This window comes from Mesoplodon mirus (assembly GCF_964341445.2).
Source record: "Mesoplodon mirus genome assembly, chromosome: 9".
Classification (NCBI taxonomy): Eukaryota; Metazoa; Chordata; class Mammalia; order Artiodactyla; family Ziphiidae; genus Mesoplodon; species Mesoplodon mirus.
Genome location: NC_138985.1, coordinates 87,092,664 through 87,104,766, shown reverse-complemented (window position 1 = coordinate 87,104,766; position 12,103 = coordinate 87,092,664). Strand labels below are relative to the sequence as shown.

At 39.3% G+C, this 12,103-nt stretch overlaps 1 protein-coding gene across 1 annotated transcript in view; it reads left to right on the top strand.

Annotated features, from left to right (window-relative positions):
• Nucleotides 1-12,103, top strand: part of AASS (aminoadipate-semialdehyde synthase) — a 59,066-nt gene that overhangs the window by 21,885 nt on the left and 25,078 nt on the right. The window contains exons 10-15 of the mRNA XM_082632813.1: nucleotides 469-591; nucleotides 976-1,087; nucleotides 7,533-7,592; nucleotides 7,782-7,849; nucleotides 10,278-10,399; nucleotides 10,587-10,713. Coding sequence (XP_082488939.1) covers nucleotides 469-591; nucleotides 976-1,087; nucleotides 7,533-7,592; nucleotides 7,782-7,849; nucleotides 10,278-10,399; nucleotides 10,587-10,713 — 612 coding nt within the window. The remainder of the gene's footprint in view (nucleotides 1-468; nucleotides 592-975; nucleotides 1,088-7,532; nucleotides 7,593-7,781; nucleotides 7,850-10,277; nucleotides 10,400-10,586; nucleotides 10,714-12,103) is intronic.

Genomic DNA, 12,103 nt, shown 5'->3' with positions numbered 1-12,103 from the left:
TTGGGAGTGTGGAGTCTTACCCACTGAGCCACCAAGGATTTCCCTATCCACTCTTTTTTAGATTCTTTTCCCATAGAGGCCATTACAGAGTATTGAGTAGAGTCCCCTCTGCTATACAATAGACCTTATTAGTTATCTATTTTATATATAGTAGTATGTATAAGGAGGATTTTTTTTTTACTTTTATCTCTTTTCCTTTCTTGTCTTCCTCCATCCTCATCCTCCTCTTCCTCTTCCTCTTTTTCTTTTTGCTTGGGGAGACTAAAACTCCTATTAGGAAGATTCTCTGTATCCCAAAAGAACAGTTTCCTGAACATGTGAGCTGTAGGAAAAAGAGCTAAGGAGCCTAGGAAATATTTAGCATCTACACTGAAAATTGTTCAAGCACCTTTCATTTTTACTCATTTTTAATTCTGTTGGAGAGTTCAGAGATCCATGTTCACATCTAAGTGTTGATATTATTTACAGACTTGTGGCAATATGTGACATTTCAGCTGACACCGGAGGATCTATTGAGTTTATGACTGAGTGTACGACAATAGAGCATCCCTTCTGCATGTATGATGCAGATCAGCATATTATTCATGACAGGTGAGTTTGCTAAAGCTGTTCGATGGGGAGAAATACATAATAATGCATCATTTACTTCCTTTGATATACTACTCTAAAATACTCAATATTTCACTGCTTTATGAAGGCTATGCAAATTTCCAGAGATATGCTCAAGCATATTAAAAAATTTGGTAGAAAAACCACATTCAGGTTTGAGCACTTAAACACACACACACATACTACATTTCAATGGGTTGTGAAGACGAGAAAAGTTTCATTTGAAAAGGCTTGTTTATTTTCCTATATACTGTGGTAGAAGATTACACATGATTATGAAGTGTAAGTAATGGAGCAGACATCTGGGAAAGTTAGAGCTTACACATAAATTTTGTCCATCTGAATAAAGCATGTTGCTTCTCCTAGTGTCGAAGGCTCTGGGATTCTGATGTGCTCCATTGACAATTTGCCGGCACAGCTTCCAATTGAATCTACCGAATACTTTGGAGACATGCTTTACCCTTATGTTGAAGAAATGGTAAGCGGACTGGGAGCAACACCTCCGTGACTTTAAATAGGACTTTGGAGTGATCTTATGAATGTTCTGGTCTTCCGTATCTGAGAAATCTGTTGTAAAATGAAATGCCAGCGCTTCCCCGAAGTACTTACTGACACTCTTATTTTTACATATTCTGCATAATTGTTTCATGGGAAATAAGTAACTGCCTTCATGCTTAATTACAATTGCATTTGCCTCTCATTATGCATACTTTATTAAGAATGTTCATGACGTGAGATAAGATTTACTTTATTTTCACTTTTTTTCTGCTTTCTAGGTCAATTCATATTTGGGGGCATTCTTACTATACTGTGATTAATAGATTGGAAAATCAGAAATACAGAAAATTTTGTTGGATTTTACTCACTCATGCTTGGAATTGACAGCCTATGTTCTGGTCATGTATTATTATTATTTTTTTTTAACATCTTTATTGGAGTATAATTGCTTTACAGTGGTTATTTCTTCCGAGTTTTGACCCTCTCCCCAAACCGCCTGCTATTCTTCATTTTCTGAAGCCCTCACGTAGTTAGTTTTGTTTGTATTTTGTCCAGAGTTTATAGTTCTTATGTGTAGGAGGCATGGTCTGTTAGAACTTAGTCCCTACCTAAAAGAGAACTCCCCAGTCATAATACATTCATTAAATCAGCTTGACTCCAGCAGAGCTGTGGAGTAGCTAGAAGAGCTATCAGTGAGCCTTTGGCTTTAATTCATCTTTTGAATCTTACAAGTATGCATTTCAGTGCAACTCTTACCTTATTAGGCCAAAATATGAAAAATGTTGCATGCTAATTTGCCTTTGTGAATGGATTTGACTGTTATTTCTTGAAATGTCTTTTTGTTTGGCTGCTCTAAAATCATTTACCATTCTAAGAAGCTGTTACTAGCCATTTTCAAGTCACAAATTATTATGTTTCAAAATTTCAATTACAAGTTTCTTTCTTTTTTAAATTAATTAATTAATCTATCTATCTATTTATTTATTTATTTATGGCTGAGTTGGGTCTTTTGCTGTGCGCGGGCTTCCTCTAGTTGTGGTGAGCGGGGGCTACTCTTCGTTGCGGTGCGCGGGCTTCTCATTGCGGTGGCTTCTCTTGTTGTGGAACACGGGGTCTAGACGTGCGGGCTTCAGTAGTTGTGGCACGTGGGCTCAGTAGTTGTGGCTCACGGGCTCTAGAGCACAGGTTCAGTAGTTGTGGCCTGTGGGCTTCATTACTACAGCATGTGGGATCTTCCCGGACCAGGGCTTGAACCCATGTCCCCTGCATTGGCAGGCGGATTCTTAACCACTGTGCCACCAGGGAAGCCCTACAAGTTTATTTCTTTTGGACCTTAGAACACAGTTTTTCATTCCAATTTGTCCTTAATCAAAATTGCCATTTATTCAGTACAGTTGATCTCATACAGATGTTAGGAGAAAAGCAAGCCAATTCAATGAAATCCTTAGTAAAGTGTGTTTGAGGGTTAGCCCATGTAACTGATGAGGGATAAGTAAAATATAAATAATATTTTTCTTAAAGAAGAAAATATAATTTTTTTACATTATATAATAGTATAAAATATTAAAGTATCACAGATAAGTGATATGTAAGTATACAGCATGATAAATTATCACAAAGACACCCATGTGAACACTACATAGGTAAAAAAGAGGACAATGTTAACATCCCAGAAATCCCCTTGTGCCTCTCCCAGCACCGTTCCCACTCTCCTTCTGAAAGGTACCTACTATCTTGACTAAAAACTATGGATTAATTTTGACTTTTTGGGGAAAATTTTATTTTTTGAACATATTAATCAAAGTTTAAACTCACTTCTGATAATTACAATGAACTTTTGGGTCTGTTTATGTTCTTTGTTTTACTTTTTCTTGGTTTTCAGTCAATTCTTATCACTTAATATGCCTGTTCAGTTTTGATTGAATGTTGGATATTGTGTATATAAAATTTTAGAGATGATTTGAGGCTCTGGATGTTGTGTATTTTTTTCAGAGAAGATTTCCTTTGTTTCTGGCAGGGGGATAGGCTAGGAAAAAAATCACCTCAATTCATGATTCAAAGGTGGGCTTTGGTCCTTTGGAAAACCGATGTTTTTCAATTTACCATTTATTTAGAATATAGTCTTTCAGGATCCCAAATGAAAATCTGGCCTTTATTAGGATCCCCTTCAACAGAACTTAAACTCCAGTTTTTGTCACCCTATTGTTTAAGGTCAGCCAAAAGCTCTTCTCAGTTTCTCTCTGCTCAGCATCCCAGCCATTGCTTCCACATTGGTGACTACATCTAAGAAAAGTGCTTAGATGTCTGTTGACAAAGCCAACTTCCCTAAATTGTCACAGCTTCTTCCTTTTATTTGTCACTAAGGTCTTCCAAACAGTGTGGTGGGGTTGTCTTGGAGACATCTATCTCAGCCCATCTTTGAGCACTGGACATTTTTGAAAACTGATGAGTGTCTCTATGTAGTTTTAATAATATGTGTATCTGCTTACCACTAAAAAATTAAGATATTGTGGGTTTAGTTTCAGGCCACTGCAATAAAGTGAATATCACAATAAAGTGAGTCGCACAAATTTTTTGATTTCCCAGTGCATATACAAGTTATGTTTAAACTATACTGTAGTCTATTAAGTGTGCAATAGCATTAAGTCTAAAGAAAATGTACATACCTTAATTAAGAAATACAATATTGTATTATCAACTTTACTTCAATTAAAAAAATACTTTATTGCTAAAATATGTTAACCGTCATCTGAGCCTTCAGTGAATCATTATCTTTTTGCGATAGTAACATTAAAGATCACTGATCACAGATCAGCTTAACAAAAATAATAATAATGAAAAATTTTGAAATATTGGGAGAGTCACCAAAATGTGACACAGGGACATGAAGTGAGCAAATGCTTTTGGAATAATGGTACTGATAGACTTGCCCGACACAGGGTTGCCACAAACCTTCAATTTGTTAAAAAAAAAATCAGTACCTGTAAACCACAGTAAACTGAACACAATAGAACAAGGTATGCCGATATATGCACTGTCCTATTTCCCACAGATTTTCCTTTTTGACTTGAGGTCCCTATGGACCCTGTAGCACTGCAGGGCACAGGATATAATTTTGAACCAATATGGAAGTTTTGTTTCAGTTGAATTCAATAGATATTTCTTGTCCATTGGAACAAGGCACACATATAAGTGAAGAGAATTAAAACACAGTTTCTAACCTATAGGAGCATGAGGTCCAGGAAGGGGATAAGATGAGTGTGCAACTCTGCCATAAGATGGAATGTGACAGCCATCAGAAAGATGCTAATAATGTTGTGGAGGGAGAGGATCTGCCCTGTTGGGAAAGTCAGGGAAGGTGACATTTGAGCTGGCTCTTGATAGATGTATAGGATTTGTTCATTTGCGTAGGTGTGGGAGGCATCCTGTGTGATGGAGACAGCAGCAAAGTGGGAGTAATTTAACGTAAGCTTTCTGTGCGTTGTCTGGTCTGGTGGAGTTAAGGTAAATATGTTGGTTCCATGTTAAAAGGGTCTTAACACCAGGATGAATAGTTTGAAATTAATTTAGAAAAGACTGATGAGGAACTTCCCTGGTGGCGCAGTGGTTAGGAATCCGCCTGCCAATGCAGGGGACACAAGTTCCAGCCCCCATCCGGGAAGATCCCACATGCCGCGGAGCAACTAAGCCCGTGCGCCACAACTACTGAGCCTGCGCTCTAGAGCCCGTAAGCCACAACTACTGAGCCCGCATGCCACAACTACTGAAGCCTGCACACCTAGAGCCCGTTCTCCACAACAAGAGAAGCCACAGCAATGAGAAACCCACGCGCCACAATGAAGAGTAGCCCCCGCTCTCTGCAACTAGAGAAAGCCCGAGGGCAGCAACGAAGACCCAACACAGCCAAAAATAAATAAGTAAATAAAATAAATTTATTTAAAAAAAAAGATTGATGAGCCTTAAAGGTGTTATATGTGAAAGTGACAAGACATACCACATGTTCCAGGAGCCTTGTGCCTGGTTGAATTCTAGCAAGGGAGACAGTTAAATGCAGTAATCAAACAGCCTTTTTTTTTGCGGTACACGGGCCTCTCACCGTTGCGGCCTCTCCCGTTGCGGAGCACAGGCTCCGGACGCGCAGGCTCAGCGGCCATGGCTCACGGGCCCAGCCGCTCCGCGGCATGTGGGATCCTGCCGGACCGGGGCACGAACTCGTGTCCCCTGCATCGGCAGGCGGACTCTCAACAACTGCGCCACCAGGGAAGCCCTCAAACAGCCTTTTGTTGTCTTTTATGTTTGCCTTTCTTTAGGTGGACTCAAGACAATTATTAGGGACTTCCCCGTTGGTCCAGTGGTTAAGTTCTGTGCTTCCACTGCAGGGGGCACGAGTTCTATCCCTGGTTGGGGAACTAAGATCCTGCATACCGTGTAGCATGGCAAAAAAAAAAAAAAAAAAAAAAAAACCCGAAATGAGGATTGGCATCTCTGAGGACTGCAGTTCAAGATAATTATTAGTTTCCTTGGGGAAAAAAATCCATTGAACTTTAAGTAATTATTGCATGTATCCACTAAGGTATTTATTGAATATTTACCATTTTATAATGTAGTAGGCATACAGCAATATGCCAAGTGCAGTTCCTACTTTCCAGGTCTGCTTGGGGGCAGATTTTGGTAAAGGCTTTTCAGAGGAGGCAATTCTTCAGCTGCATCTTGGAGACCAAAGAGGAGTTTCAGGTAGAGGAATAGCATGTGAGGCATCTACATGGTGTGGCACAGAGGCAGGTGAGGGCGTGATGCAGATACGCAGCTCCACGCTGTTAGCAGGACTGAAGTGTTGGGTGTGAGGCCAATGGGAGGGTTGAGGCAGGAGAGGCAGAGCCAGACTGTAGAGGAGCCTGAGACTAACTTGAAGGCCACGGAAAGCTACTGAATTATTTTAAATAGGCACAGGAGAAATAATCAGATTTGTGTTGTAGATTGGAGATAAATAGAGGAAAGAGAGGTGGGAAGTAGTTCCCATGGTCCCAGTAAGGCCTAAATGAAGCTGTGGAATTAGAGATAAAGAGCAGAGAGAGAGTGAAAAGATACACAAGAGTTCAGCGTTTTAACCATATACCGAGTGAGATGCGAACTCATTTCATTGTCTACTTACTAATGGCTCCTGGCTTGTAGACAGGGTTGGTAGGTGGAGAAGTCAGCTTGAGAAGGAAATACTCCAAAGGTGCCTGGGAGAAACAAGCAGTGGGGAGACCCCAGGTGTGTCCATTTCATCCGTTTCCCAAAGAATGCCCTGGCTTTGCCATTATCCCAGCAATGGAGAGCCTAGGTGTCTTATGTTTTCGATACATGGAAGTAGTTTTATATTTATTTTAATACAGTAAACAAATACTGTCCTGCCAGCATCCGGTAGGTACCTTTTACACTTTCGTAGTTGGATGTGTGCTCTGGACCTTAACTGATGGATAAAGAAGGAATGATTGTCTCATTGGCCATCAGAAGCAATCATACTGACTTATATGACCTTTACCCTTTGGCAGTCTATTCAAGGATTCTATACCTTGGAAAAGAAGAGGAGGACTGGGATGCTGGGATGTTAATATGAGAAATGTGGCTTTTGTTGTTGGCCATCTGACTCATTCTTGCAAGATAATGGGAAGAGTGTGAATGACTTTGTGAGTCTACTAGGTCACGTCATTTTCCTTGACACTTTTGAAATGCTGATGTGCCTATACATAGAACTAATATTGACCTGAGGGAGACTCTCTGTTGTAGGGTTGGTGGCTCTTTTGTCTGGAAGACATGTTCTCTACTTCTTTTTTTTTTTTTTTTTTTGTGGTACGCGGGCCTCTCACTGTTGCGGCCTCTCCCGTTGTGGAGCGCAGGCTCAGCGGCCATGGCTCACGGGCCCAGCCGCTCCGCGGCATGTGGGATCTTCCCGGACCGGGGCACGAACCCGCGTCCCCTGCATCGGCAGGCGGACTCTCAACCACTGCGCCACCAGGGAAGCCCCCATTCTCTACTTCTAATAGAGCAGCCTGAACCTTTGGGAAGGGGTAGAGTTCCTCAGAGTGGGGACTATGGTTATGAAGCGTGTGATGATATTTACCAGCGTGCTCAACACGACACATTTAACTGGTGGGGAAGCATAAGTTTTTTGTGCTTCCAGTAAGCAAACATGATTAAAGTTTGGTTTTAGAGTTGGAAATTGTACTGAAATAATTGTACTAAAATAATGTTTTAGGGGGACAGAATTCATTGCTTATAGAAAACTTCTTTTACCAATTATTTATACAATTCAGTGATTTTCAAAAAACTGTTTTCTAAACTATTTTTTTTCCTTTGACTAATATTTTAATATGGATAAAAGAGCAAGAAGGCTTCTTTGCAATGTCATTTATCTCTTTCCAATCTCATTTCCTTTTCAGATATTATCAGACGCGACACAGCCTCTTGAAAGTCAGAATTTTTCTCCTGTGGTGCGAGATGTAAGTTATGAAAAGAATTTCTTTTCATGAATGTCTTTTTCCACCACTATCCTTGCTCCCCATTCTCCCCTTTCCTTTATCTCTCCATGTCTTTCTCTGTTACTCTCTCTTTTCTCTATTAGTCATGAGCCCATGTTTGTGGGACTAAATGTGGTGACTAAAGAAATGTCTTGTATCGTATATATTCAGGCAGTGATTACATCCAACGGCACATTGTCTAATAAGTATAAATATATCCAGAAACTCCGAGAGAGCAGGTAAGCATCATTCACATCCTCTTGTTTAATACATTTATTCTTATCTTGGATCTCATGAGTACTTTTTTTAATGCTTCCATGTGAGTTCGTGATGCTAGGATTATGCAATATGTAATTTTAAAAAATGTCTGTAAATAATAGGAAATTCAAACGAAGTGACCGCCTGGAACCATTGTGAATTATTTTCCCTTACACAGTATTGTAGCATCATTCTGGCTTTCCGTTATCCATGTAGACCTGGGTGTAAGTAAGCAAAACTCCAAAAGCTCTGTCCTTGTTCTTTCTCCAGCATTTTGCATGTTGTAATGTCTCAGCTATTCTCTCAGAGGAAAGCACTCTCTGTGGTGCTTTCAGGCTGATTTTTAGTTGAGGATTTGGCCTCTCTTTTGTTTAGGATAATACTCGGAAAAGCGAGCTTTTGGTTAGGAATTAAGAAAAGTAGTGAAGAAAGAAACTCGTGAGAGGTCAGTTTTCCCTGGGGATTCTTATTAGGAGGAAAGTGTCAGGAAGTAATGTGGCAAATCTACTGGAGAGAACAGTTCTCTTAGGAAGATACTTAGCTAAGGCCCTGGTTTCTATAATTAGTTTTACTACTAAAAGTTTGGAAACATTGACATTTCTTTGGAATGTTCTGGTCTCCAACTGATTGCACTTGATCCGTGTTTATATCTGCTCCACTGGTCTATTCACATAAAAAAAAATAACCCATGCACTGAATTCTCAGGAGAAGCCAGAGTGGGAAAATTAAAAACAAACAAACAAACTGCCTGATCTTCTTTCTCAGCTTTTCCACCTATAAGAAGTAAATAAGAGATAGGACCAGATCAAGTACTACTGTTACGCCTTTTCCAAATGTGTTTGTTAGCTTACAGTAATTTTTTGTGTGTCAGTGAAATATTCTGGCAAGATACAAGAGTGTATAATTTGTTTTTTAAAAAAGCAACTAGTTCTATAACTCCATTGTCTTGTAGGGGAAACTGCATATATTTGTTTTTCATAGTTCTGTGTATCTTTGAATTTTCATCATCAGATGATCTCTTTCTTACATTACTAATCCCAATGACGAGTCTACCATGACCAGTCGCTCTTTACATACCATATTTCACGTAGTGGCAGGTCTGCTGGCCCCAACTGCTAGGACTTCCTGCCCTCCTTCTCAGGTAGAACCTTGTGCCAAGAGACTGAAAATGAAGATTGCATTTTGGAAGGAAATTGGAGTTGTCTTGAATCCCTGCCTTGTTCCTTTGTTCTCTTCGTTCCTTAGCACAATGATTATTAACCTGGAGGGTTTTGGGGTTGCTGATGGGGTGGACAGTATTAAAATCTAGGAGTGAGTTCTCAAAAATGTATTTTGAACATTTTATTTTTTGGACATCAAAATAATGTGTTTCAATTACACAAACTACAGAAAGTGCTGTTAGAGAGGCTCTGTAATAGCGTTTCTTTCTGGGAGGTGAAATGGGATGGGGGTGGAAGTTAAAGGAGTCCTCCCCTCACCAGTAATATGAGTGCTGGGGGTGAAGAGGGGGCAGGAACATTTTACATTGAAATTTATTTTTATTCACTTATCATTAATGAAATGAAGTGAAGTTAAATGAAGGTTAAAGTTTGAGAGACATCCTGGCCTAAAAGATTCCAGCAACAAAGCCTTCTGCTTAAGTCCCTGTCACCAAGCCATTCCATGGTTTTAGAATGTTATCTGGGACACTGATTCAAAAGACTTTTAATGAGTATCTTCCATCTTCAAGGCAAAACGCAGTGAGCAATAGTGGGTTTATAAAGACAGCTAAGACTCAGTCACTGTCTTGGAGGTCAGAGTTTGCAGGAAAGACAAAGCGTTAGCTGTCGGGAAGGCACAAATTCCAACAACAGAAAAATTCAAGAATTAAAGTTCTGCCTAGTGACTCATCTTATGTAGGTTTCTACATTTAACCCATGGCATTTGTGATTTCAAAATTATGGTTTTAACTGTTCTCAAGTGACCCTGAAAATAAATCACAAGACAGTGTCTAATATGATAATAATCTCCTCCTCAGACCGTTGTCTTCTCGGATTGTTGTGAGGAGTAAGTAAGGTTCTGATGTAAGACCCGCAGCATGATCTTGAATCATGTCCCCCGGAAGGATAAAGTGTGACACCAAGTTACTCAGTTGTGAGTAGCCAGGCACTGGTCCAGCATCTGCACCTCACTAGTGGTATAGGGGACTCATACACCTCAAAGATCTCAGGGTCTGTTGTTCATCATACAAGATCTAAAATAATGAAAAATGTTGGTATTGGGAACTCCTGTTGAGGTTCTTACTATAAGAAGTGTGGGAAAAAAATATTGCTTCACAGTCTAAGTTTTAGTTGGGTTTGGGGCAGCAACATTTTGTTATTTGAAACGTTTTTTGGTTCAAATTCCACCCCCCCCCCCTTTTATTTATAGGGAACGTGTTCAGTCACTTTCAGTGAGCACCAAGAAAAAGGTCTTGATTCTTGGATCTGGTTACGTATCTGAGCCGGTGTTGGAATACCTGTCGAGGGATGACAATATAGAAATAACAGTAGGTAAATAAGCCCCAATTTTTAAAGAAGAGGAAGTAAAATTGATTTCAAAACATGGCTACTCTGTGAATTTTAGATGACTATCTTGTTTCTAAACTTCGAAAAATTATTTTTGGAGATGTTAAAATGTGTTTTACTCTCTGACTAGTGGAAGGAAATCTAAAGATTGGACGTCTTCATTCTTGAATAGGTTCTGACATGAAGAATCAAATCGAACAGTTAGGCAAGAAATATAATATTAATCCTGTTAGCCTGTACGTTGATAAGCAAGAAGTGACGTTGAGCTCCTTGGTGGCAACGCAGGATCTTGTCATCAGGTTAGTAAATAGTAAGAAATGATTGCCATACATTTTGTTGTTGTTTGTTGTTACTTCTCTTTCCTTATTTTCTCTCCTCTCCACTCTTCTCTTCTCCCCTCCTCTCCGCTGTCCTCCCTAACCCCTTCTCTCCTCTTCTCTTCTCTCAGTAAACTTTTAAACTCACATGTGCATCCAGGAAAGTGCACAAATCATAAGTTTGTAGTTCAAAGAATTTTCACAAAGTGAACACATGGTGTAACCATCATCCACATCAGAGACGGAATATAATAGTATCCAAGAAGTGCTGCTTGTGCCCCTTTTTATTACCAGCCCCATCCTTCAAGGGTAAGCACTGTCCTGGCTTCTAACATAGAGATTCGTTTCTGCTAGTTTTCAATTTGTACAGTCAGAATCTTTCAGTATATCCTCATTTGTGGCTGCCTTCTTTCTTCAGCATTGTGATTGTGAGAGTCATTTGTGTTGTTGTCTCTAATTGTAGTTTATTCTCTTTACTGTGTAATATTCCATTATGTGAATATACTATTATTATCCATTTGACTGCTGATGAATGTTTAGGATGTTTCCAGAATTTGGCTATTATGAATAGTGCTGCCATGAGCAATTTAGTATTTGTCTTTTGGTTACCATATACACACGTTTCTGTTGGGTATTCACCTAGAAGTGGAATTGCTGGGTCATGAGGCACTAATGACATATTTTGGTGGCTATTTTTTCCCTTAGACTTACAAAACTTAAATGAAAGTGAGTAGATTCTCTAGCCCTATGACCATTTTTAGCCTTAGCAGAGGAACATATCTTGCAATATATCATTCATTACTATCTAATACAAATGCAGATCTAACTCTAGATACAGGGCTACAAAATGAAGGCTAGATACTTCATTTTGAAAATACCAAAGTGATAAGAATAAGCCATTTATTCTTAGAATATAATTTTTCCAAGAAAGTTAACCTGCTTTTTCATAATTAGATCACTTTCATAGTTAGATCAGATTCAAAGGGTATCTTTAGAGGAAGTTCTGTGATTTCCTCCTTAAAAAAAGGGGGGGCGGTGTTGGAAAACAGACACAAAGAAAGGTAATTCTAAGTGGGAACTTTTGCATTATCTCTTAATATAGGCTCACTTTGGACACTTAAAAACATTATTCAATTTATAAAAATTTAAAGTGCATTAATTATTTTTCAGCAAAAGTTTATCAATAACCAATAGACCTTGTCTGTCAGGTTATAATTATGAAAGTAAGTCCTTCAAAATTTAATATTCTAGCCTACTGAATAAAACAAAGAGCATTTGTTTTGCCACACACAGGTACCTAAACATAACATTGTGGGGTTTTTTTTTGCGGTACGTGGGCCTCTCACTGTTGTGGCCTCTCCCGTTGTGCAGC